A 27,585-nucleotide genomic window follows, 5' to 3' on the forward strand; every position below is an offset into this window, starting at 1 on the left:
ATCTAAGGAACTCTACATCTCTCTAAGCAGCAAGTGGTGAGTGATGCTTCCTGAGTCTCATAGCTTTGTAAGCAGATAATAAATGCTGTCAGCCATGAAAGAGCAGGGTCAGATCAGACAAAGCTAGACACAGATGCCTCTCCCTCCACCGTTAAGTGGAGCGGGCCCACTGATGTTCATGCTTCAGTTCCATAAGGTATGAAGTATAAGTTGCCTCTCTTTAGCAGAGCTCTCCTGTGACAATGTCGCAATCACCATCTTGGTCACCACCAGGGATGAACCTGCAGAGCTAATGTGTAGGACACTTCACTATAGTTTGACTTAAAGGACTATAGTCCTGACTGACCACCCATTGGACTCATTGGCAAGACTTACTTCCATGGGTGTTGATTGGGCTCTAGATCCCGAGCTGGCAGTTGTGTCACAATCATATCCTGTGGAGCAGAGACAACAGGACTATGGGCCCTAAGGGCAATAAAGATGTCTGCCCCTTTATTGGAGCCATAACTACACGTCTACCTCGATATAATGCTATCCTCGGGGGCCAAAAAAACTTACTGTGTTACAGGTGAAACTGCGTTTATTGAACTTGCTTTGATCCACTGGAGTGCGCAGCCCTGCTCCCTTGGAGCACTGCTTTACTGCATTATATCCAAATTCGTGTTATATCGGGTCGTGTTATATCGAGGTAGAGGTGTATTGCACTGCAAGGCCTTCTGTGCTCCTGTTTAACAGAAAACTCATAGTCTCATAGACTTTAAGGTCAAAAGGGACCATTATCATCATCTAGTCTGACCTCCTGCACAATGCAGGCCACAGAATCTCACCCACGCACTCCTGTAACTAACCTCTAACCTATGTCTGAGTAACTGAAGTCCTCAAATCGTGGCCTGAAGACCTCAAACTGTAGAGATTCCTCCAGCAAGTGACTCGTGCCGCATGTTGCAGAGGAAGGCGAAAAACCTCCAGGGCCTCTGCCAATCTGCCCTGGAGGAAAATTCCTTCCTGACCCCAACTATGGTGATCACTTAAATCACATGCATCTGAAGAAGTGGGTATTCACCCACGAAAGCTCATGCTCCAAAAAGTCTGTTAGTCTATAAGGTGCCATAGGATTCTTTGCTGCTTTCACTTAAATCTTGTGCACGTGGGCAGGACTCACCAGCCAGCACCCAGGAAAGAATTCTCTGTAGTAACTCAGATCCCATTCCATCCAACATCCCATCACAAACCACTTGGCATACTTACCTGCTGATAATCAAAGATCAGTTGCCAAATTAATTGCCAAAATTAGGCTATCCCATCATACTATCCCCTCCATAAACTTATCAAGCTTAGTCTTAAAGCCAGATATGTCTTTTGCCCCCACTACTCCCCTTGGAAGGCTATTCCAGAATTTCACCTTTGTCTAATTTCAAGTCTAAACTTCCTAGTGTCCAGTTTATATCCATTTGTTCCTGTGTCCACATTGGTACTAAGCTTAAATAATTCCTCTCCCTCCCTAATATTTATCCCTCTGATATATTTATAAAGAGCAATCATATCCCCCTCAACCTTCTTTTGGTTAGGCTAAACAAGTCAAGCTCTTTGAGTTTTCTTTCATAAGATAGATTTTCCATTCCTTGGATCATCCTAGTAGCCCTTCTCTGTACCTGTTCCAGTTTGAATTCATCCTTCTTCAGCACGGGAGACCAGAACTGCACACAGTATTCCAGATGAGCTCCTAACTCTCTCCACAAACACACGCACAGACCAGGTCTGGACACACTACATACCTGCCCATCTGATGTGGGGTAAATGGGGATTAAGGGTGGGAAAAAGAAGGGGCCAACTGACAGCTTCATGGGGGATGCAAGGTTTGCTTGAACAGACTCTGAAAAAAGGTGATATATTAATACTGGTATTTCTGAAGTACTGGCAGCAATTAAACTATCATCAACGCACAACAATTTTCTTGCACAGATTTCTTAATAGGAAAATAAATGGTCTGAGCATCATGATGAATGTTCTTTGTGCCACCAACAGCTTAAATCTCATAACTCTCTTTTGATACATTGCACTTCTCGGTAGGAACTTTAAACATGATTTGAATTGTTGATACCCAGAAGCTTTAAAAAAAAATTTTTTTTAAAAAAACCCTGTCTTTGCGGATTAGTTTTCCTCTAAGTGGCTTTTAAATCTCTTTGGCAGTCTATCAAAAGCTACAGTATTTATGAGTTCGTTTAAAGGTTTTTGATTGAATACTAGCTGACAGCATCATGAGGACCTTTGAGCAGAAAATATCACCATTTACAATGGGGAAACATTACAGTGAAATACAGAATTACCTTGCAATAAGTTATGGGAAATTTATGCCCAGTTTCAGACAACGTGGACTTGTCATTCAGAATAGGCTGACCACTCAGCTAAAATCAATGAGGGCTGCAGACACTGAGGCCCTTTGAAATTCAGGCCCAAGGGCCCAGATTCTCAAAGATGTTTAGGCCTTTAGCTCCCATTGAAATTAATGGTGATAAGCACCTAAGTAACCTGGATGATCTGGTGTAAGGCAGCTGAAGTTGGGCATTGCAAGTCAGTGGCTGCTTTTCTAAAATTTGGCCTGAATGTAATTTAGGGTTTTGCTAGGTCTGCTGTGAATGCTTTAAAATCTGATGAAATACCTTAACAAGGCAAGTGGGGTTTACACACTAGGAACCTGTTACTGCAGCCCTTATTCAGGGGTGTAGTCCTACTAAAGTCAATGGGGCTATTTTTATAAGGATTACTCCCAGAGAGTGGAATACAGGAGGGAAAAAGCCAACCTGAGGTGACTGTTGTTTTAATCACACACAAATCACATGGGTTATTACTGTGCAAATGCCCTTGCCTTCCGGAGGTGAAACCCCCTGCAAACCAAAAATATTTTAGAAAAGAGACCAGTGCAGTTGGGCAGGTGTTCTGCTGCACTATCAGCAGGAGACAGCTGGATTCTAAAGCTGGAAGGGACATGTTCACTCTCTGAGTAGAAGAGGAAGGTGCTGAGAATGTCTATAATCAAGCTAGCTGTCCATTCTATACAGGCATTAACAGGGGATTGAGGAGGAGGCTGCAACTCCTCCCCTGTGGGTTGGAGGGAGTCAATTATCTTTCACCAAAAAGGGCAGCGCAGAAGGAAAGGATGAACCTGGGATACAGAATGGAGGAAGTAACTAGCTGCTGAAATGGAGCGAGTGGGCTTTCTCCATTCTCAGTTGCTAAAAAGGGAGGGGGAGCTGCAGTCAGAAAAGCACAGAAAAATTGGTGGAGAAAACAAGCAATGAGTATTTTGAAAACCACAGTTCAAAGACCCCAGTAGGGTGACACTGCTGATGCAGAAGATGCTGTGTAGAGAAGATTAGAGAGCTGATGAAAATGTCTTTTCAAACTAATTTTCTCAGCTCTGCTAAGCAGTAAATGGCATGTCTAGAGTTTTTCTGTATCAGTATTACTTGATTTGATTGCTGTGGGAGATTATAAAGCTTCTCCTATCAGATAATGCTGCTGCTATCAAGTGGTGACAGAATGGGGCTCTTCACCAATACACATTTCCCATGAAAACTTGCTATCTTGCACAGAATTTGACAATCATTTATTATTCTGTGCACTAACACTGCTGGAAATGCTTGAAGCTGTATTCAAAGAAAGTAACCCTGTTGGTTTATTAAAAATTCTTGTGCTACATTCATAATTATCACCTTATAATAGGTATTACACAGTTCCCAGAAGTTGTGAGAAGTATTTTTAACAGATGTCATTTGGGTTTTATGCAAAATATACTTAAAAGGTTTCAGAAATCCTCTTCTTACAATTAGACAGTGCAATGCTTAGTTCTAGCTATTGTGCAAGGAGAAAAGAAAAATCATTCTGTTCAATAAAAGTTTCAGGGTAACACTTCTGTTATAGTAAAAAGCGGGATCTATGAAGTTACTGGAGTTTCTGTCCCTTATAGCAACTTGGTTCCTGGCAGCTAGCTAAGCTGTCCTGCCTAGGCATAATCAAATATTCCCTCACTCCTTTCACATGTTGTTGGTGATCACGAAAAAGGATTGGAGCCCTTCAGAAAAGGTGATGTGCCCTGAGTGACTGGAGTTTTGCCAGGCTGGTTCCATGCACCAGAGTGTAGGCAACAGCATGTCCCACTTTCAGAGGGAATGTGAACTGGAAGCTTATATAACATTTTTGCCTACCACTTTGCCCCTCCAGCCCTGGTCATACCCTGCAGCACAGCCAAAACCACTGTGCAAATGCCAAGGCCTATGGCTAAGATGGTAAACAGTTTGTTCCAGCAACTGTAGGGATGTGTACTGTATCCTTTGCCCCCCTGACTGACTGAGAGTATCACCTGCTGAACCCCGAATAATCCGTGGCCCAGAATCAATCCCTGCAGCAAGGCACCGTCAATACAGTAAATGTATCCAACTCAATCCCACTCCCACCCTTGTATGTTTGCTGCTCCCACCTCTGCCACGTACCCAGTACAGAGGCTTTTCCAAGGGGAATGATAAGCTAGTTATGTAATTTCACAATTTTCACTTCCCTTTTGTGACTCACAGTCCAAGTGCCTTTTAGACATACCATGGATAGCAGCACAATAGTCAACTACAGATAGTTCTAATTTAAAAACAAAATACATCAATACTGCTTGGTGGAGAGGATGAAGTTTACATGCCAGATAAGTATTTATTTATTTTTATCTTGCAAAAAGCAGTGGAAGTTAACTCATTTTTACATACCATATATGCATAGGTTTTGGTTTTGTTTAAATGAAATTGTTCTTGTTTTTCAGTGCAACAGTACCATATACTACTGTGTCAACAGTATCTGACTACTTGGGCTAGCCCAGGATGCTCTGACAAGGAAGGGCTGAACACCTCCTGTGAGCCAGCAGTTCCCACTGAAATCAACGGTAGATGTGGAAAACTAAGCTCCTCGTAGGGCCTAGCCCATAATGCTTTGCAATAGTGTAACAGACTGTAGTCGTATGTTCACTTTTACAAAACTATGATAAATCTTGTACAAAGTATGCCTTGTGAGGTACTGTTTAAAAACTCATGACTCGCTGATCATTATTGTCCTGATATAATATGTCTGGCAACATTGTATGTAAAGTTAGTAACATGATACAGTAGAATCTTATAAGGCATATTCCAATTCTGGGGAAGCAGCCCAAACCAGTTCCTCAGAGACAAAAGAAAAATGGATGCTTCTGCCAGGTGTCAACAAAATCAATTGGACAATCACCTGGGTAAGCAGCCATTCTTCGGCAGGAAGAAGAGTGTGAGCAATAAATTTTCATCTTGGGAGATAGATTTGCTGCCACCTGAACCCCAGCTAGAGATGATTCTTTAAGAGGAGGAAAAGATATAAAAATGAGGAACAGAGGACACAAATCACCTCTCTCCTCCCTTTCCATCTGCTCATGGCATTAACGACACTTGAAGAAACACTGAATGGGGGGAGGAAGCCTGACTGAAAGAGTTGAGCCAGTAAAAGCATGTGGTGAGAAAAACCTTTGCTTTGAATTCACTTAGCTTGATAAGTTAGGTATTAGTTTGTGTTTTACCTTTTATTTCTTTGTAACCAATTCTGACTTTTATACCTCATTACTCATAATCACTTAAAATCTATATTTCTGTAGTTAATAAACTTGTTTTATTTAAACCAGTGTGTTTGGACTGAAGTGTTTGGGAATCTCCATTTGAGATAACAGCGCTTGTGCATATTATTTTCTATTAATGAAATAACGGACCTTCTATGAACTTGTATTGTCCAGGACGGTGCTGGGCAGTACAAGATGCACATTTCTGGGGACAAGTTTGGGACTGAGAATTTGCTGGTGTCACTCTGTAATATAATTCAGGAGTGACTGGCTAGAACATTCATATCTTTCAGCTGGGAGTGATTTTGCATGCTAGAGGCTGTGTTTGAACAGGAGTGGTTGTTCTCATAGCAAAGCAGTGTAAAAGGCAATGCCAGGTTGAGAACTGAGGAGACACAGCTGTTCAACAGTCCAGATTGTACCCTGCGGAATGTCACAAATAGGAAGGCAGACTGGAACTGCTGTTTATTCCTTTAACTCACCAGCTGCAATTCACCCTATGCACAAATCTTGCAGGCCACTTGGGTCCTCCTTAAGCCCACAGAATTTAAAATGGATTTAAGTGGTGCACAGCTTGGTGTTGGTTCTCTGCAGCCAGGGGTTTTTAATCCATATGGCGTGCTGAGTATTCTCACCTCTCAAAGACTTGGGTGGGAAATGAAGATACTCACAGGAAATGTTTAGCTCTTTGCAGGGATCTGGTTTATTTCATATGAGACTAGACATGCTAACCCTGAATTCTAACCTTGTCATACTAGCATCATGTTAACTAGATATGACAAAACATACCATGAAAAAAATAGGAATAGTAGACTATGTATATATATTTACATCTACATATAGAAACTTCTTTTACTTGGAGATTATATAAGCCACTGCCTGCAATAGCATCCATCCTATAGGTAATACTAGAGATGATTCTTAAGAGACTGAGGAGATGGGGTTATGAGGTGAGCCCATCTGTGTGAGCACCTTATCCAGCCATTGCAATGGTCCATGCAGATGAATCTCAATCCAGCAAGGAGTGCTTGTAACATCCTGGCGATGATACTCTGCTCCCCAGCCCTACAAAAATACCAAAGGATCAAAAGGTGAGTTTCTTTTTCATTGTAATTCCATCACTAAAGGCCCAGCCTCGTTGCAGCCAGTGGGAAAGTGGCCAGTGACATCAACTAAGTTGCCAGCATTTAATACATTTCTCTAGGGACAACTTCTCCAACAAGTGGGGGAGCTTTAAGGGCCAGAACTGTCTGTGCATTTCGGTGAATTTAAGATTATTGGTGACACGATTATCTAAAAGTTTGTGGTTCAGACAAATGTTTGAATACTGAGACTCCTACAAGGCCCCATTAGCCTCTTCTAATTTACACAGTTTATTTATAGGCTTTTCCATCCACCATCAACCCCCTTCCTCTTCTGGCGATTCTGACCTGCAATTGTCCCTTATGGGGAGGCTCCATAGCTTTCTCATTCGGGGTTCTTGAGGGCATGGTTTCTCTCCCCATGCCTTTCTTCTAATGTGTGTGGGGGGGGGGCGGGGGGGGGGTTCATCCTTTCTTTCAGTCTCCTCTAGGGTGGGGAACATTTTGGGCTTCACCCATTTGGGTATGTTCCCTTTCGCTATCTCATCATTCCTTCATCTCCTACTCCACCATTCTCACTTTGGATCTTCCCATGTCCCTCATTTCCTATTTTCCTCTGTCTCCTCCATCAACTACACCCTCACCTCAAGAAAAGGTATATCGGGCATACACACATCTGCTCGCTATTCTTCTCTATGCCTTGCTCTCACAGACCCCCCGGCAGTTCTCAACAGTTCTCCACAGTGGATCCTGTAGCAGGAGGCCACTCTGCCAGCTGCCCAGGACTCTAGCTGGGATTTGAGAGACCCCCAAGAGAGTGTGATGGCGTTAATAATGCACTGGAGTCCTGGAGCAACCGGGACAACCAGCAAGTCTGTTTCAGTGGGTGCAGAACTCAGTTCTTATTGTGCTGCATAAAATAAACCACAACATTCAGTATGGAATCTAGTGGAGCTACTATGCCTAATTTCAGCCCAAACACAGAAGGCCCAATTCTACCACACCTAGTGGGGCTACGTAGTCCCTTACTGTGCTGATTTCACTGAGTTAAGTGGATTGAGAGATTACAAGACTAGCTCAAGGTCACACTCCTGGGCAATGTCAGAGTCAGGAACAGAACTCCAATGTCAATAGGACTAAGCACAAACTAAGACACTAGTCAGCATGAGTGGGTCTGGCAGGAGCAGGCACTTTTGGTGGGTCACTGAGCAAAGATGCTGAGGTTTATCTATGTTGCTGTTGATCTGGAGGGCTAATAGGTTTGTCATCACCAAAGAGACATTTACTTTAACATGGTGGAATTTTTACAGGGAGAAGAGTTTAGCTTTGGGGCCTGTCAAACAGGCTCCTTTTAATCAATTAGTGTCATTCTGGGCTGCAATGAAGTCAGTTTACATTAAAGTTCTGGAAAAGTTTTCATAAAAACTCTTTTCTTTACATTGGCCCCAGTTTATCTACCAGATCTCCTGGATCTGTAATACTGGTGTGTTCTGTACTCTTTTTTCTTCAGAAAGTGCATAGACAGTAGAACAAATGTCAGAACTGCCTAAGCCCCTCACTTTATTGGCAGTACTGCCAATCTGAGGGGGGGTGGAGGGGGGGATCAAACTTTGTGTACACCCGACCAGTTTGGTGCATAGAACAGTGACAACATTGCAGTAAGCCAGATGTTTAGGGGGCTGGACAGCTCCCTCTCGTGGCAGCTTGAACACATTCTCAGGCTCTTTAACGGGTTTGTTACTATTCATGCTTCACACTCAAACCCACCGTGACTAAAATGGCAAGGAACTGTGACTTCTGCTTGTGTCTCTATCAAAGAAAGTTACTCCAACTCCACTGCTGCTTATGAAGTGCCTGCCCTGGGCTGCAGCTGGAATTCTTGGCTCCCAGTACTAAAATGAAGCTGGAAGCTTAAGCAGATGGAGGAGCTCTCTGGAGTGATTAGAAAGGGAGTGCAATCAAAACTACGGGCAAAATCCTAGGGTATGGCTACATTTGGAATTTCAAAGCGCTGCCCCGGCAACGCTGTGGGAGCGCTGCCTCGGCAGCACTTTGAAGTGTGAGTGCAGTCGGAGCGGCAGCGCTGGGAGACAGCTCTCCCTGATTACACTGACGCTTTACAGCGCTGTATCTTGCAGCGCTCAGGGGGGTGTTTTTTCACACCCCTGAGCGCGAAAGTTGCAGCGCTGTAAAGTGTGAGTGTAGCCATGGCCCTAGGCTTGTTGTCTTGCCCCATATGATTGCGATGGGGATGGCAGTGACTAAGTGGAGGGTCCAAGAGGCAGTTTGCCAGCATAGAGCAAATGGCTCAGGGGTCTGGAGGCAATGAACTCAGCAGACATCCATCCTGGCGGCTCCAAGTAGGAGCAGCACAGGCCCCTCCCAGCAGGTTATGTCAACAGCAGCCTACATGAAGGGAGCCTGGAGCTTGGCCATGCCCCAGATGAGCAAGCTATGCAGTCCCTTGAAGCTGTGCAGCACCACAGTAAGTGTGTTTTCCAGGTCCTCTCCTTAGCACTACGGCCTCAGGCAGTGACGTCCAAGAGGAAGTGAACCAAACTGGGAGTCAGAAGACCTGGGTTTTGTTCCTGATACTGACAAGCTGTGTGATTGCAGAAATCTCATTTAACCTCTCTGTGCCTCGGTTTCCCCATCTTCAACAGGGAAAATGATACCCACCTTTGTAAAGAACATCGCTATCTATAGATGAAAAGCATTCTATATGTTCTTAGTATTATTACAGTTGTGATCCTAACCAGCCACTGCATGGGTGCACTGGGGGAAGAAGGGACAGAAAGTGGCTTCTTGCACCCTTTGTCCCCAGTGGAGGAGAGAACAAGGTTTTGCTGCTAAAATGACCATAAGAGGACTCCCAAAGCAGTTTTCCAAGGAACAAATAAAGAGCAGCAATGAGGTTTGAAAAGATTGGAAATGGACCTCTCATATATTGATGATAGGGAGCCAAAAGGGTGATATAGTGTTTACAATTGTTTCAACAACGCAAGACGATAACATGGGAGCAGTCTGGTTCAGCATGAAAACACAACAGCATTCCCTGCCACTCAGGTTTGATTCCAGATAACACATCAAAGAGAGCGCCAGCGAGTTACCGAGATAATGAAGGTGTTGCGTGCACTTCCTGAACAAAAAAACATGCCCATTCATGTCGTCCACTAACAAAGAACACTGTTTTTGCCACTAATACTTGAGTTGTACAAGTCTTCAATTCCTTCTCAAACTAGAGCACAGCACAACAGTGCAGGTCACGGCTTGGGAGACTTTGGCTTGCACTCTTAGGGAAAAAAAGTACCAGGGGATTTTTAATTTCCACAAAATGCAGATAGGACTTCGGTCCTTAAAGTTTTATAGGACAGGTCTGCACTCAGGAAGCTCTTCAGACACTTTGCAAGGAGGAGGAGGGGTTTGACCCTGCTGATATTCATTCTAGGCATATCAGCCCTGATTCTTGGCCCAAAAGCCCCGTCCCCTCTGGCATAAACACTGCAGTCATTTGGACAGCACCATTTCTTGTATAAAGCTGCAAAGACCTGTCAGTTATTACAAACAAGATCAACTAGACTGGGGGAGTCTTCCAGAGCTGAAGAAGTGCAGATTAAAACTTTCAGTCCCCTGTGGTTAGCTTTCTCCCAGAACTTCAATCATAAGCTCGAGGGGCATTGGGTGGGGTTTGTTCAGCCACCTGAAAGTCACCAGGCTCCTCTTAAGCTATATCTTACACTGGCAATTGAACGACACAACTTTTGCCATTCAGAAGTGTTAAACTTTAACAGAGGTGTTAAAGTATTTTGCTGGCAAAAGAGCTGACAAACAGCAGCTACACTGCCCGACTTTTAGTGACACGGCTGTATCAACACAGCCGTGTCACTAAAAACTGCGTAGTGTAGACATGGCCTTAGTCAGGACAAGTTAATGGGAGATGAATGGGCCTGTGAGGCTATAAACTGTAATTGTAAATGAGAGGGCAAGCTGCCGGCAGAGCTCAAAAAGTTCTGTATTCTGTCCCTTGCTCCTAAGCTTTGCCATTTTTCACTTAGGTCAGTATTTCCAAACCTGGAAAGTCAGGCTTCGAACTCTGCACCTAAACAGCAGTGGGCTGGTTTTCAGAGGTGCTGAGCAACCCCAACTCCAAAGGATACTGAATGGGAATGATGGGCACTCTGAAAATCATCCCACCTTTATCTAGGTGCCTAAATACAGATTATGGAGTCTGACTTTGGGTACCTAGATGTGAAAATCTGGCCCTAGTCTCCAGTCTCCTCTTGCTGGAAAAGGGCACTGAGAAGATTGTAGAAAAATCAGCTCTAGCAGAATCCGATAGGTTCCAAGTTTCTGGAGAGCAGTTAGTCTGGCTTTAGACCAGGCCATGGCCCAGAAAAGCAACAGTTTTAATGGTCAACAGTCTCCTCAAATCAGTGGGCAGTTGTCTTCAATAGTATTGATCATAAGGAGCTGCTAACTCATTAGCTGAACATGGCTAGGATGGATGAACAGCTTTGAAGAGATTCTCTTCGTTCCTTGTGGTGAGAGATCAGAAATGTGTGGAACACCATCAATTCCTATCAAGTTCAATGAAAACTGAAGGTGTTCAGCACCTCACAACTAGGCCTCATCACTTTCATTCTACAGCAACTAGTCTGTGAATTGTTTAGTAGCATTAATACATTATTTTTATGTTGGTGGCTAGATAAAAACTCTATTGGAAAAGATCAACCCAGTTAACTAATCCCTGGGATTTCCCTTTTCTTTCCAGAAAGGCAACAGAAAAGAAGGAATCCTTACTTTAACAAAGCTCATTCGGATAGTGCACATCTTGGTCAGCTCGTACACCACCTCAAAGCCATGGTTGACTGACTGGGCAAGCAACTGAGCGAAGAGCTGGTTGTTGAAAATCTTGAGACTGCAGCCACTGGGGATCTTGCAGACAGTGGCTGGGTGGAAGCCATGCTGATAGTTACAGTTGCGGCTCTGTACAAAAATGCTGCTGTCACTCACGCATTCTGCATACACCTCGCCACCAACATAATAGAGATGGACACCTTGAAAGGACAAAACCACAAGTTATTTCTCTGTAATACTTGACATATATTATATCAGGGCTTTACGCTTCGGCTGCTTTACTTCTGTACAGTGTAGCAAGGGGGCGTGGCCTCCCTCAGAGACTAATGGAAGGAATCCCCATCCACACCTTGGTGGGCAGAGCAAGGACACCCACACCCACCCTGCTGGAAGCAGAGGGTTGGGACAGGAAGTATAAAAGGGCGGACCCTGAAGCTCAGTTGGGCTACAGCCACCAAAAGAGACAGATCCCTCCCACCTGCTGCTGGAGTGGGAGCCTGAAGAGGACCTCAATTGTGCTAACTCGCCAGGATCGCCAAAACTGCCAGCCAACCAGGACGCCGAAGAGCTGATGGGGCTGTTACTGACTACATGTTCTGAGGAGACAGAGGACAACCCCAAGACACAGGTACCACAGTGAAGGGAGTATAGAAAGTAGTCAAGGGACACCCGACTACAGTCCAGTTGTGTTGTTGCCTGAATCCAGGTCAGCGTGTTTCGGCTGGATCACTGCTGACCCATTGGCGGAACCATCTGCCAATGTTAAGGCCCTGGGCTGGAACCCGGTGGAGTAGGGTGGGCCCCCTACTGCCACCCCTACCCCAGGGCAGCAGCCTCCCCACTTTAGGCCAAGAGGCCTGCGTTTGTCTGCCGTTTGCCAGAGCTAGAATCTCAGACTCTTTGGTGCTCTGCCCTGTTTGCAGGCCTGAGCCCCTAGATTGCTTGTTCTTATTGGAAGGCCTGCGAGGTTCCAAATGATTACTTGGGACAACTAATGAAAAGCAGGGTCGGGAGTGGTGGTCAGAGGTTCAAAATGAGGGAACCAGGTGGGGACACTGAGCAGACGACTCCGGACAGTGCTCACTGCTCCTCAGAGATGTCTAGGGAGCCAGTAGATGCTGCCCAGTGGAACTCTGCCCAGAGGCGTGAGACTAGGGAAGACTGATACAGGCCCCACAGTCGCAAAGCACTCCCTCACCCAGTATCCTCCTCCTGGTATTGTAGATGGTGACCAGTGGCCAGCTGACAAGGAGGTCTCATAACTTTGTGGGGACACATATATGGTGTGCAAAAATGAACAGGTGTGGGGAAAAGTGCAGCCAGAACCTCAGCAAGAGATGCTGGAGGAGCTGGAATAGGGGCTGCAACCTGGCGCATTCAAGATAGATGTGCGACAGGTTCTCCCTCACGCTGCAGAAGGGGCAAGTCTCGGGAATGGGGGTGAACTGCGCCAGATACACGCCCATGCTCACAGCTCACAGAGCTGCCAACTGATGTCCCCAGCAGGCCATGGGACCAAGATGGAATAGAGGCTGGCCCAACAGGGCTCCTCACCCTCTACAGGTGGAAAGTAGTGCCGCCATTTGATGTTGGGGCGGGACATGAGGGTGAGGAAATGCAACGTGTAAGCATGAGTGTATACAGTTGATCCCTAGGCGCGGTTCGAAAGCAGACTGGCTGCAGGGTACGCAGCTGGCTAGGATTGTAAACGGGTGGGTTCTAGGGGAGCTCACGGAACAGGAGCCTGATAAAAAGGCCCGGGGTGAGCGGCAGGCAGGGAGCTCCCTCTCACAGGGCCCGCTGCAGGAAAACGAGAGAAGTTGTCGATAAGGCCAACCCCACCTCCTGGAGTATGCGCAAGGGGGTCAGAAGGGTGGAGAGCCCCATGCGTTGACCAAGCACCTAGGGGTCTTCCCAGTCCCCCCGTCGTAGTCCAGGTCATCTCCAATCCTGGTGGTTTCTGTCAGGACCAGCCTCCAGCGCACTGAGGGAGACTCTGCCCCCTGCACATGAAGCTGGTTGCCAAAAACAGCTTTTAGGTCTGGAGAAGGTCCTAGTAGAAGGCGGGCAGCTCGGAAAGGTCTCATGGAAGGCCTCTTGGGTGGAGAAGGAGGAGCTGCTGGTCGTATCAGAGCCCTCAGAGGTGGCAGAGGAAGGCGTGCACCAAAGTGCTCCACGCCAGACTACCTGCACCATGAAGGAGACTCTGCAGGGCCTGGGGGTGGGAGACATGGACCTGCTTTGGAGGCAGACCAGGTCCTGTCATCCCTCCTCCAGGTGGATACTCAGAACCCCAGTGCAGTCCTGGCCAGAAAAACTCCAGAGCTGTCCTCTGGAGCTGGGCCAGGAATTAGATTGCTTGTTGCTCTACCCTGCCTGGGGGGCTGAGCTTGTTAGACCACTCAGTTCTCTGCCCTGCCTGAGGCCAGAGCCCTAGACTACTTGCTGCCTGGCTCTGCTTAGAGAGCCACAGCCTCAGAGACTGATAATCCCCCAGTAACCCTTGTCTTGCCAGAGACCCAGGAGCAAGAGGGCATGGCCTCCCTTGGAGGCTGAGGGGGAGGGACAGACACCTACTCCTACATACAGGTACTAGCCAATTATTACTTCATCCATGTAATTCCTGTATATCACCCTAATGGTAGTTATTGTAAAGTCACAAATTTCCTATACAAAATAATAAAATATTGCTACTGATACATATAAACATCTACATACATATACTTTAAATGTAACATATCATGCACAGAACAAACCTTTCAGTGATTTACGTCACAATTCTATTCCATACAAAGCAAAAAACAAAAAAAAACTACACCAAAAGAACATTAAGGTTGCAAAATCAGCATACTACAAAGTTAGGAAATGCCAGAATTATGGTTGCCTGCGGAGTCTTAATTTCCTCCCCTGCACTCCCAATGCTTCATTCAGTACACAGAATGGATGGTGCTCTCTTACTGAGCAGCCATTCAGTAGTTATTAAATATTTTGGATGTTTTTCTACATTTTCAAATATATTGATTTCAATTACAACACAGAATACAAAAAGTGTACAGTGCTCACTTTATATTATTTTTGAACACTTTTACAGTGCAAATATTTGTAATCAAAAGAAAAACTATTTTTCAATTCCCCTCATACAAGCACTGTAGTAAAATCTCTTAATCGTGAAAGTTCAACTTACAAATATAGATTTTTTTTGTTCCATAACTGCATTCAAAAACAAAACAATGTAAAACTTTAGAGCCTACAAGTCCACTCAGTCCTACTTTTTGTTCAGCCAAGCACTCAAACAAGTTTGTTTACATTTACAGGAGATAATGCTGCCCGCTTATTAGATACAATGTCACCTGAAAGTCAGAACAGGCATTCGCATGGGAATTTTATAGCCAGCATTGCAAGGTATTTATGTGTCAGATATGCTAAACAATCATATGCCCCTTTATGCTTGGCCACAATTCCAGAGGACATGCTTCCATGTTGATGGTGCTTGTTTTAAAAAAAGTGTGTTAATTAAATTTGTGATTGAACTCCTTGGGGGAGAATTGCATGTCTTCTCTGTTTTACTTGCATTCTGCCATATATTTCATGTTATAGCAGTCTCAGATGTTGCTCGTTTTAAGAACAAAAACAACGAAGAGTTTTGTGGCACCTTAAAGACTAACAAATGTATTAGAGCATAAGCGCTAATGAGCCACTTCTTCAGATGTATGGAGTGAAAGTTACAGTAGGCAGGCATAAATATACAGCACAAGAAAAGATGGAAGTTGCCTTACCAAGTGGAGGATCAATGATTCAATCAGGGTGGATGTGTCCTATTCCCAATCGTTGACAAGAAGGTGTGAATGTCAACAGAGTAAAAATTACTTTTTGTAGTGCTAATGATGCCAATTTCATCAGGGTGGATGGCCCATACTCAACAGTTGATGGGAGATTACTTCCTGTAGTGACCCAGCCATTCTCAGTCTTTATTCAGGCCTAATTTGATGGACTCAAGTTTACAAATAAATTCCAGTTCTGCAGATTCTCGTTAAAGTCTGTTTTTGAAGTTTTTTTGTTGAATTGCCACTTTTAAGTCTGAAATTAAGTGTCCAGGGAGGTTAAAATGCTCTCCCACTGGTTTCTGAATGTTATAATTGTTGACGTCTGTACTGTGTCCATTTATTCTTTTGCGGAGAGACTGTCCAGTTTGGCCAATCTACATGGCAGAGGGGCATTGCTGGCAAATGATGGCACAGATCACATTAGTAGATGTGCAAGTGAACGAGCACCTTATGGTGTGGTTGATGTGGTTAGGTCCTGTCATGGTGTCACCTGAATAGATATGTGGACAGAGTTGGCAATGGGGTTTGTTGCAAGGGATGGTTTCTGGGTTGGTGTTTCTGTTGTGTATTGTGCGGTTGCTGGTGAGTATTTGCCTCACTGCAGATTTGACAAAATGCAAAGAAGGTACCAATGTGAGATTTCTAAAGATAGCTACGGCACTCGACCCAAGGTTCAAGAATCTGAAGTGCCTTCCAAAATCTGAGAGGGACGAGGTGTGGAACATCCTTTCAGAAGAGTTAAAAGAGCAACTCTCCAATGCAGAAACTTCAGAACCCGAACCACCAAAAAAGAAAATCAACCTTCTACTGGTGTCATCTGACTCAGATAATGAAAATGAACGTGCGTCAGTCCACACTGCTTTGGATTGTTATTGAGCAGAACCTGTCATCAGCATGGACGCATGTCCTCTGGAATGGTGGTTGAAGCATGAAGGGACATATGAATTTTTAATGCATCTGGCACGTAAATATCTTGTGATGCTGGCTACAACAGTGCCATGTGAACACCTGTCCTTACTTTTAGGTGACATTGTAAAACAAGAAGATGGCAGCATTATCTCCTGCAAATGTAAACAAACTTGTTTGAGCGATTGGATAAACAAGAAGTAGGACTGAGTGGACTTTTAGGCGCTAAAGTTTACATTGTTTTATTTTTGAGTGCAGTTATTTTTTGTACATAATTCTACATTTGTAAGTTCAACTTTTATGATAAAGAGATTGCACTACAGTACTTAGGTGAATTGAAAAATACTATTTCTTTTGTTTTTTTTACAGTGCAAATATTTGTAATAAAAATAATATAAAGTGCGCACTGTACATTTTGTATTATGTGTTGTAACTGAAATCAATATATTTTAAAATGTAGAAAATATCCAAAAATATTTAAATAAATGATATTCTATTTTTAATCATGATTAATTTTTTAATCGCGCGATTAATCACAATTATTTTTTTTAATCGCTTGACAGACCTACTTAGTATTATATAGTACTTTATGAGTTCCAACATCACAAAGGAGCACTGGGGCAGAGGCAGAATCCAATTTTTCAGGGCAGCATTCAACTGCCTTCAACATGAGACCCTGCTTTCTTTTCATGTAGTTCCCTGTCTCATTCACCACACACCTTCCAACTTTGGCAATAAATGAAGCAGGAGACAACAGTTGCCTTCACTGCATAGTCCGGATTCATTTCCAGAGCAGGTCCAGCCTGTGCATTGAATAAGGTGGGTTCTGTGGAAAACACACTATATGATCCCCTAATTAAAGACTGTATCGTGTAACACATGCATAAGGAAGCCAAATTAATGTTGCACAGGCACTAGGCTAGAGTTAATCTCTAGCTCACTGTGGCTGCTCTCACTCAAGCTAACCTAGCTCAAGTGTAGTAACTGTGGAGCCACCTATTGCAATGAAGACAAGCCTCTGTGCTGTGCGCATAAGTATATGTAATGATAGTGAGCTGCTCAGACACTACAGTGACAGGGCAATAATGTATGTGATATAGGCAGACAGAGCGAGAACACTGCCACTGACCAGCCTCAGGGCAGGAAGAGAAAACTAGGAATAGAAATATCTCCTGTGGCAGATGCTAGTAACTTTGGGTGCCCAACTTGAGACAACTTAAAGGACCTGGTTTTCAGAAAATGCAGAGCACCCACTCTCTGAAAATCAAATCCCTTTAAAGGTACCTCAGACTGAGCATCCAACATGAAAGACAACCGAACTCATAAGTCACTTCTGAAAATTTAGGTGACAGTGTTTTATTGTTGCGGATTTTTTTTTAAAAAAACATGAATATTATAAAACTAAAATGCTGGCAAGTATTTCCATTTCTCCAATGTGCATTCACTGGAGACAAGCACTTTCAATGACAGCCAGTTGGCTGCACTCACTTCCAGAATCCCCAAATCAGGAGTTCCCATGCTTTTATGGGATTTCCTTCATCTTTTCAGATCCCTGAGATCCAGCACCCTCGAATCCTCCAGATCTTTTCGGTACTACAAAGTAAACAGATCAGAAGCCTCATGTCTATCTTTGAAGTTTGACTGCTTAAATTGGACCAATTTCTAGCAGATAATTGCACTGTGCTCTGGATTATTACTTGCTTTGATGTGGTATTTCCAGGAAACAATTTCATGTTGGTACACTGGATGACAATTCTATTACATACACTTATCCTAGTGACCTAATCTTGTTTACTCACTATTTTTTCTGTTAACAGAAGAGATAGTTGTATCCATTTCAACAGCTTTCATCTGTCTGTCTGCTTTAGGAGCTATGTATCATTGGACCTGTCCTGCAGTCCTGTGCTTAGGGCATTTCCCCTCCTTGGCATTTTCCTTTCAAGTTAGATGAATAGGGAAATGCAGAGAAATTAAAGGTTTCGGCTGGATCAGGATCCTCCATGGACAATTAGCTTTCTTCATTTGAGTAGATTCCTAATGTAAGGTTCTAGGATTTTTAATCAACACAGACAGATCTTCAAATCTGAACAGATGAGAACCATTAGTGTTTACCACATTTTCTTCTTGCTCTGGAGATCATTCCCTCTCTTCCCTTTTGGGCAGAAACTCACAGGAACTAGCTGCCTCAAATGAGAATTTTAACCATGAGAGGCCTAGCAATTGCTGTTTATGGATTTACACCACACTACTAGCGTATGTTCATATACAGTCTTTGTATTTATTTTCAGATGAACTGGAACTGGACGACTATCTCATTGCCACTGTTCAAAAAGAAATATTAACTATTTGGGGTTTCACAAAGCATCACAACATCCTAACTGTTCCAAAGGACAATATATAGAAAGGTGGGAGGCCGAGGAATGGCATCCCTGCATTTGGTCTTCAGATTTGCTGGTTTTTGTATCAAGCATATCAGATTTGTTACTTGGCTTGGGCCTTCACCATATTCAATCATTCAGTCTCAAGACTGGATTAGAAACAATTAAAATACTGTTTTGAGACTGGGAACTGGGTAGGGCCACTGAGAGTTGTATTCAGTTGGACCCTCATTTAAAAAAAAAAAAAGAAAAGGAAATGTAGTTTAGCTGATCATTGCTTAATGTAAGTCTTGGTCAGAAGCTTTCTGCTGCAACTAAATAAATTACAACCTGAAAAATCTTGAGTGTATCTTCAGCAGAGAATCGTCCGGTTCAATTTGGCTGTCTTATGTCCTCCAGCAGAAGCCATTCCAATGGAAGGGGGAAATCCATAACTGAACACTTCAGAGTTTGTTTGTTTTTTAAAATGCAGACTGCAATAGAGGCAGTTGTATACCAACAGGGCCATGTATGTTTATTGATTTTTCTGGATCCCAATCAGGAAAGGAGAGATTATTTAAAAGACTAGAATTCTCCTGGAAACTCTTGTAGTAGAGGTGGGTTGCTTATTTTTCTGTGGCAGAGCCAAATTTGTATCTCACATTTCTTCCCTGTTTCTGCTGTTGGACTGCCAATGCATCAGTGACCTATATCAAAACTTTTATAAGACTAAATGTCAACATCATTACTCATATATTGTTTTAGATTTTCTAAGTGCCATTCGGATTCTTAACTACTAAATCCTCAGACAACTAATGCCAGTTAGATAAGTTATTATTTCAGCTTTACGGAAGGGAAAACAAGACACAGAGGTTCAGCAACTCATCCAAGTGACTTAGTGGCAGAGACAGAAACATAATTCAGGAGTTCCTGGTTTCCAGTCCAATCTTCAGTCATTTCATGGCAAGTGCTGATTCAAGATTATGTGAACAAGAAAGAGGACCAGTCACAGAACAGAAGATCATTAGGCTCAAATCCACAAAGGCATTTAGGCTTCTAACTTTTGTTGATTTCAGCAGACGGTAGGAGCCTGTTTTAACTGAGCCTTAGGCCATGTCTACACCGTGTCAATGCAGCAGTGCCGCTGTAAGATCACTTGTGTAGCTTCTCTATGCCTGTGGGAGAGCTCTCCCATCGACATAATAAAACCGCCTACACAAGCGGCAGTAGCTATGTCAAAAGTGGTAGTGCAGACATAGCCCTGGAGCCTACGGGACAAGATCAGAGCTGGCATTGGGCATTAAAATGTCCCAATTACTCTGATTCCCTCAGAGAGAGAAGAAACAAAGAAGAAAGCAGTGGTCTATGAAGAGGGAGAAGGAAATCCAAAACTCCATGTTTTGTTTTATTTTGAGAAGGTTTGCTGGTCACAGAAGTGGCAGAAAGATATTGTTATGAGCTGGGTGAATCCTTATTGTGGGTTGAGTTAAACCCCCATTGAGACTGACAGGTGTGAACCCACTCTTCAATTAACATGTCTATGAGCATAAACTCCCATCTTTGGGCTTGGCTACACTTGCAAGTTACAGCGCAAAAAAGGAGCCCGGGCATACTAGCTCACTACTCGTCCACACTGCCAAGGCATGTAGAGCGCTCTGACTCCATGGCTACAGCACTGCTGGTACTCCACCTCAGGGAGAGGAATAATGTTTGTTGCGCCTTGGCTACAATGCCCAGGCATCAGTGTGAACAAGGTGTTGCATTACTGTGCTCTGATCGGCCTTTGAAAATGTACCATAATCTCCTAAAGTCAAGTGGCCACTCTTGTCATTGTTCTGAACTCCTGTAGGAATGCGGAAATGCCCTTTCAAAGCTCCATTTCTGACAGCTGGCATGCAAGCCGTTACTGTGGAATGCTGTGTGAGAGAGAGAGAGGCGGGGGTGGGGAAGGAGGGGAGGTCTGCTGCTGTCTGAACTTACAAGACATCATGCTGACATGCTCTCAGCCCCCCTAAAACCCCACTCTCTCTTCCCCCACAATACATACAACACACTCCCTGTCACAATCCACCCCACCTGTCCCATTTGAAAAGCACGTTGCAGTCACTTGCATGCTGAGATAGCTGCCCATAATGCACCACTCCCAATGCTGCTGCAAGTGCTGCAAATGTGGCCAAGCCAGCGCACTGGAAGCTGTCAGCGTGGACAGGCTGCAGCGCTTTCCCTACTGCGCTCTACGAAGGCTGTTTTAACTCAAAGCGCTCTAGGTCTGCAAGTGTAGCCATGCCCTAAGATACAAGGAGAGTGTGAATCCACCCAAAAGCTTTCGGCTGAGTATTGTTTTGGGTAGGTGTGTATAGGGGAGGGAGAGGAATGGCAGAAGTGATACAAGACTGAAAAAAGGCAAGGGGGGGGGCGAAAAAGCAAGAAGGCCAAGCAGTAACCTATGAACACCATGTGACTCTGGAAAAAGCTAGAAAGAATTTTGGGGGCTGTGGACTAAAGAGGCTTGGAGCTGTAAACTAAAACTGCTCCTTTTGTTCTGGGTTCCTCCTCCATTTGGAGAAGGAGGACTTTGTACATTCCTAGTAAATAAACAAGCCTGCATCAAAGAGAATATCAGAATCCATCAGCTTCTACTTCCAGCTGGAACATCCCCAGGGCCCCATAATGTGACAAGCCGCTTGGGTTGAAAAGGGGCCACACGGATGCCAAGAGCGGCATCCAGTTTCCAAGGACAGAGAGAGACTCTGAGCTAGATTCCTGTTAAACCAAGATGGAACAAATAAAGGAGATGCTTGCAGAATCAAAAATGGCCAGTGGGATTGTAAACAAGACATAAAACCAGAGCTGGAGTTTTCACAAAGGAATTTAAAACAAGACCTGGAAGCTTCACAAAACAAATTACAGCAGCATCTGGAGGATTCCCAGAAAGGGCTGAGGGCTGTCAAATCTCTGTTGGAGCAACAACTGCAAAAACTCCAGCAATCTGGGATGTCCAGATGCCAAGCTCCCAGGGAGGAAAAGCAAGACAGATCAAGGAGGTGACCAGCAACCTGGCTGCCACAAACCAGAAGTTTCCACTAATTACTGGCGACTTGGCAAGTTTTACCCAATTTGGAACTTGCTAACAGAGATGAGCTGCAGCAAGAAGCAGCCTTGTGTGTCTTCCTGGAGAAGGGGTGGGCAGATTGAAATTCTGATGGGGATGTGCCCCTCTCCAAGGCAAAAAGACACCTAAAATGCTCATCATTGAGCAGAATAGTTGCATCACAGGAGGGGCAAGTTTTGAACTCCAGGGATTTTGTTTCAGGTACAGCAGTTAAATCTTGGTACCAGAGAAGCCTCTAAGGACACTTAAAAAAAAAAGTATTGGTTTTAAAGCTAGCAGGTGTAAGAGAAAAATGACAAGTATACTAATGACGTTATCTACGATTAATTTATATACACGAGTAGGCAAAGTCACAAATGTACAGACACTGCGGGGGTTCTGTCTTACTGCCACAGGCGATCAGAAGGAACTGATGGGATGGACCTGCTCTGCTCTTTCTGGCCTCAGCAGGGGGACATGAGGGCATACAGAGCACAGGCATGGCCCCAATGGACACTGCTGGCCAAAATAATTCAGTCGTGTGTATGGAGCACATGTGCACTTCACCAGAAGTGGAATACATGTGGGCAATCACTTGAAAAAGAACCTTAGATTTATCCTAGATTTAACTGGCAAAAGTTCCCAGAAACACAGAATCAGACTGGACTGGTTTCCTTAACCAGAGGAAAAAAGCAACAGAGGAAACGTTAGCAGTGCTATCTAAATGTATAGCTCAGCTAGTTAGCGTATTGTCTATCTCCACCTGCTTTTTAGTGATAGAAGAACCAGCAGCAAGGCACCAATAATTATTTTTTTTAGTGACATTTCAATGGCAATATTCTCAGTTGCCAGATGTTCTGATAAATACAAATGAAAACACATGCTTCTAAGTTAGAGCAAAGTTTTGTTTTTAATGATGGGTTCCATGTAGGCCAAGTGAATAACCTTTGTAAAGCTACCCTCTTTCCAGTGAAGAGCCGGTGCCTCATCTACTGCTTCAGAAAGAATCCAAGCAGGTGGTTTTACATTCATGTTGGTTAGGTACATAGACAGATACAATGGACAGACAGACTTTTCTAGTTCTAGACCATGGACATTCTTCCAAGCTCTGTTCCTTACCAATAAGAGAGAATTTGCTCTTACCTTTACCTATGTGTCGCCTGGTATTTTCTATAGTAGAATTCCTGTTGACATTAGAGAGCAGTCCAAGACAGAATCGGTTCTTGTTATTTGAAGGATCCGTGAATCCATCTATAAGAATACTCCGAGAAGAAGCCTGGAAAGTCTCCCCTACTCGGTTGTTGAGTTCATAGTAGGCAACTGAGCACCAGTGCTGGGGTTCCTCATAGCAAACAGGTCGAAAGTCTGTAGGAGATAAAATAAATCAGATGCCTAGGTCACAGTAATGCTTGTTTTTCTGTCCAAACTCTCAGACCATGATCTCATTCCAGTCAGTCACTTTTCATCAGAGGCAGTCTCAACAGCAGGTTCTATTTCTTCTTAGTTTGCTGACTAGCGCTTCCAAAGGGAGAACGTTAGAGAACTTGAGCAGGTGTTTAACTGGAAGCATGTGAGTAGTCCCAGTGAGACAGCTCTTATGCTTAAAGTAGAGCATGTGCTTAAAATTCTTTATTGCACAGGTTGAGTTAGCTTTGCAGTGCCCGGACAGTTATGTGCACTGTATCTGACAAACAACAGGAGCCAGGAATGAGCAAACTGGTTCAGTTTTACAATAAAAAGTGAGCTAAGCCTTCATGCAATGTGTGACTAAACCTAATGCCAAGCAAGGAGGTTTTGCATTATCATCCCTCTGTCTTATTTCTTATTTTTCATTTTCACATCCCTCAGGATGGCCTGCTACCACCTGAGAGGACAGGCAGAAATGCCAAAATGCCACACGAAAGGCCGTTCTTGCTGGAACCCCACATTTTGCAGACTCAAAGTCTGAATAAAGATCCATCTGGGTGCTTATTTGAACTGCATCTTATTTGTCCCATGAGCATTAATTAACCTCTCCCTCTGCCATGGGCAATGTGAGACCCAAAAAGCAGTGAAACTCACTCCTGCTGTGAAATGTACAATATGTTTCCAACTGAGAGTAGCTAGGCAAGTGGCCAGCAGGGATCAATGATGTCCTTAATGTTTCTGGGAGTATTTATTTGTAGTGGGGGAGGGGAGAGGAAAGATGACTGGAAACTTGGTGGCTGTAACATGGGTTTGATATGTACTGTGACAGACCCAGGACAGTGGGGTACAGGAGTCTGGTAGAGGGCAAATATACTGGTCACTGGATGAGTAGTTTTCTTTTCCCTGAGTGACCAAAGCAGGGGCTGCACTAGAGTAATCAGGAACCTGCTAGAACCAATTAAGGCAGACAGGCTGATTAGAACACCTGCAGCCAATCAAGGCAGGCTAATCAGGGCACCTGGGTTTAAAAAGGAGCTCACTCCAGTCAGGGAGGGGGGAGTCAGAGGAGAGGAAGTGCGTTTGAGGAGCTGGGAGCAAGAGGCGCAAGGAGCTGAAAGTGAGAGGGTGTGCTGCTGGAGGACTAAGGTGTACAAGTGTTATCAGACACCAGGAGGAAGGTCCTGTGGTGAGGATAAAGAGGTGTTTGGAGGAGGCCATGGAGAAGTAGCCCAGGGAGGTGTAGTTGTCATGCAGCTGTTACAGGAGGCACTATAGACAGCTGCAATCCACAGGGCCCTGGGCTGGAACCCGGAGCAGAGGGCGGGCCCAGGTTTCCCCCAAACCTCACAACTCCTGATCAGACACAGGAGGAGTTGACCCAGACTGTGGGGAAGATCACGGAGGTGAGCAAATCTGCCAATAAGCGCAGGACCCACCAAGGTAGAGGAGGAACTTTGTCACAACACCCACACGTTCCTAGCACGGTTACCTTCATCCTCTCTCCTTCAGTTGTCTGCTATATGCACTTGTTACTTATTGTCTTAATTGAGATTGTAAGCTTTTGGGGGCAGGGACTGTCCTTTAACATGTGTTTACACAGTGAGCATCTGTGCAGTACAAGAAGCATTTGTAACAACTGCACTCAGAGCAGGCCATAGGAAACCAGAGCAGAGGGACTCCTCATACCATAGATTCCATGGGGCACTGCTCCAGGGTGGTTGTCTCTGAGACAGGTGGCTAAGGGAAGAGCAAGTCAGTAGGTCTGCAAGCTGAGGTCTGTAGTCACTACTGCAGCCCAGAGGCCATAGAAAGAGGAAGTTACTCACCTTCTGCAGTAATGATGGTTCTTCAAGATGTGTTCCCCCTACGGGTGCACCACAGCAGGTGCATTTGTGACCCTGTGGCTCTAATTGGAGATTTTAGGTATGTTCAGCTCGCAAATGCACTCTCCCTCCCTCGTGGTCTGCCTCGAGGCTTTCTAGCACAGCGTAGGCAACCCCCCCTCAGTTCCTTCTCTACCACAGAGCCCCATATTGAGAACTCTGACGTACAGGGGAGAAGGGCAGGTTGTAAAGTACCCACAGGGACAAACCCCTCGAAGAGCCTCAGTTACTGCACAAGGTAACTTTTTATTGTTTGAATAGTGTCCCTATTGGTGCTTCAACATTGGTGAATTCACAGCAGTATCCCCCATGGAGGGCTGGGGCTTTGGAGTGGAGTCTGTTACTACGGAGAGTACTGAGGAGCTGAAGATGACGTTAGAGGCTGAATCTCCAGCGATCACATAATGTTCTGTGCAAGTGCGGGCAGAGGCCCAAGTTGCTACTCTGCAGATTTCCAAGATAGAGACATCTTTAAAGAGTGCAACCGAGGTAGAAATTGACCTTGTGGAGTGCCAACGGACTCTGTACGGAGGCAACAGGTTGAGTCCTTGATAACAGAGATTAATGCAACCCAAGACCCTTTTGGGTAGTCTTTGAGCCAATATCATGGAGCCTTTGTGTCCTTCTGCGAATGAAAGAAAGACCTCAGTCATTAGGGAGAAACTTAGGATGCAGCCTCAGGGTTACTTTGTCTTTAAAAAAGACCATGAATAGGGGGTGTACCATCAGGACCGCAATTTCTCCTATGCACCTACCTGAGGTGATGGCAATTAGAAATGCTGTCTTCATGGACAGGTGAAAGAGAGAGCAAGTTGCCATGGGCTCAGAGGGAGGTCTAATTCTAGGTTAAGACCCCAGGTCAGAGAGGGTGGTCTCGTATGCAGGAAGAGGTTACCAACGCCGTAAGGAATCTATGCATCAGCGGGTGAGTGAACACTGAGTATCCATCTATTTGATGGTGGAACGCTGTTACAACTGCAAAATGTACCTGAAGAGAGTGGAGCGAGAGTTTTGACCTCTTGAGGTCTAAAACCAGAGAGAGAGAGAGGACAAGGCCTGGTATATGTGCTTAGAATGACACCAAATTTGTAATTGCTTCCATTTTTGTAGGTAAGTCTGTTAAGTGGTTAACTTTTGGCTGTATAGCAACACATTTTTCATCTCGTCAGAGCACTCTACCTCTTAGTCTTGGAACCACGAAGGAGTCAGCCACGGAGGTAGAGGATCTGCAGATTGAGGTGAAGGATCATCCTATTGTTTTGAGAGAGCAACTGAGGAATGGGCCAAAGGGGAACTGGAGGGCATAGCGTCATGTGTGTCTGGTAAGGGAATCAGACTTGTCTTGTCCAGAAGGGGACAATCAGAATAATTCTCACTTTGTCTCATCGGATTTTCAACAGGACTTTAGATAGAGAGGGAATGGGGGAAAGGCATACAAAAGGTCCCTGTCCCATAGGAGGATGAGTGCATTTCCCAGTGAATGTGTTCCCAGTCCAGCCCTGGAGTAGTAGCGAGGACATTTCTTGTTTCAGTATGTAGTGAAAAGATCTGTAGTCAAGGTTCCCCAAAGGGTGAATATGTAGCAAAGCACCTCTGAGTTCAGTTCCCATTTGAAGTCATGAGAACAGTTCCAATCGACTGTCAGCTGTCGCAGTCTGCAGATACAGAGCTGAGATAAGCACATTGTGATGGATGCACCAATTCCAAAGTTTGAGTGCTTCCATGCAGATGGAGAAAGATCTGGCGACCCCTTGGTTTTTTATGTAAAACATACAGTCATATTGTCCATTATGACCTTTGTGTGGGTATTTTTGATGAATGGCAGAAAGTGTGCACAGGCGTTCCTGAATGCTGTTACCGCCAAAGAATTGATATGGAGGGCCGCTCCTGTGGAAGACCACTTGCCCTGAACCTTTTGGTCATATAGGTGGGCTCCCAAGTCTATTAGGGAAGCATCTGTTGTTAGAGTCAGCAGTGGTGGTGGTTGCACAAATCGAACACCTGCTCGAAAGTTGGATGGGACTTTCCATCTGTCCAGAGGGTATTTTCCTATGCAGGGCACTGATAGCAGTTTGGTTAGTCTCTCCCTGTTTGGAGAATTGATTGAACTGAGCCACATCTGAAGACACTTCATGAACATCTGGGTATTTGAAGTGACAAAGGTTCACGTTGTCCTATGACCTAGCAGCTGCAGAAAGCTCCTGGCTGATGTCTAGGGGCTGGACTGGACTGTCCCTATGAGACTCGTGAAGGTGGAGATGTGGAAGTCGCCATCTTGTAGGTCGAGGGCTGCAACCCAATCTCCTTACTCCAGAGCTGGAATAATGGCTGCTAGGGTGATCATCTGGAACTTTTGTACCTTCACGTATTTGTTTAGTGCCTTTAGATCTAGAATGGGCCTCTACCCTCCCTTCACCTTGGGGAATCAGGAAATAACAAGTAGAACTTCTTGCCTCTGAGTTGTGTAATGACTGGTTCTATGGCCCCTAAGTGTAATACATCTATTTTTGGGCTGAAGTAGGTTCTCATGAAAAGGGTCCATGAAGAGGGAAAGGGAATTA

At 44.6% G+C, this 27,585-nt stretch overlaps 1 protein-coding gene across 1 annotated transcript in view; it reads right to left on the reverse strand.

Annotated features, from left to right (window-relative positions):
* Positions 1-5,771: 5,771 nt before the first annotated feature.
* Positions 5,772-27,585, reverse strand: part of SMAD9 (SMAD family member 9) — an 80,737-nt gene continuing 58,923 nt past the window's right edge. Inside the window, 3 exon segments of the mRNA XM_030563483.1 lie at positions 5,772-6,682; positions 11,500-11,756; positions 22,878-23,099. Coding sequence (XP_030419343.1) covers positions 6,539-6,682; positions 11,500-11,756; positions 22,878-23,099 — 623 coding nt within the window. The 3' untranslated portion in view covers positions 5,772-6,538.

Source organism: Gopherus evgoodei, chromosome 1 (assembly GCF_007399415.2).
Source record: "Gopherus evgoodei ecotype Sinaloan lineage chromosome 1, rGopEvg1_v1.p, whole genome shotgun sequence".
Classification (NCBI taxonomy): Eukaryota; Metazoa; Chordata; order Testudines; family Testudinidae; genus Gopherus; species Gopherus evgoodei.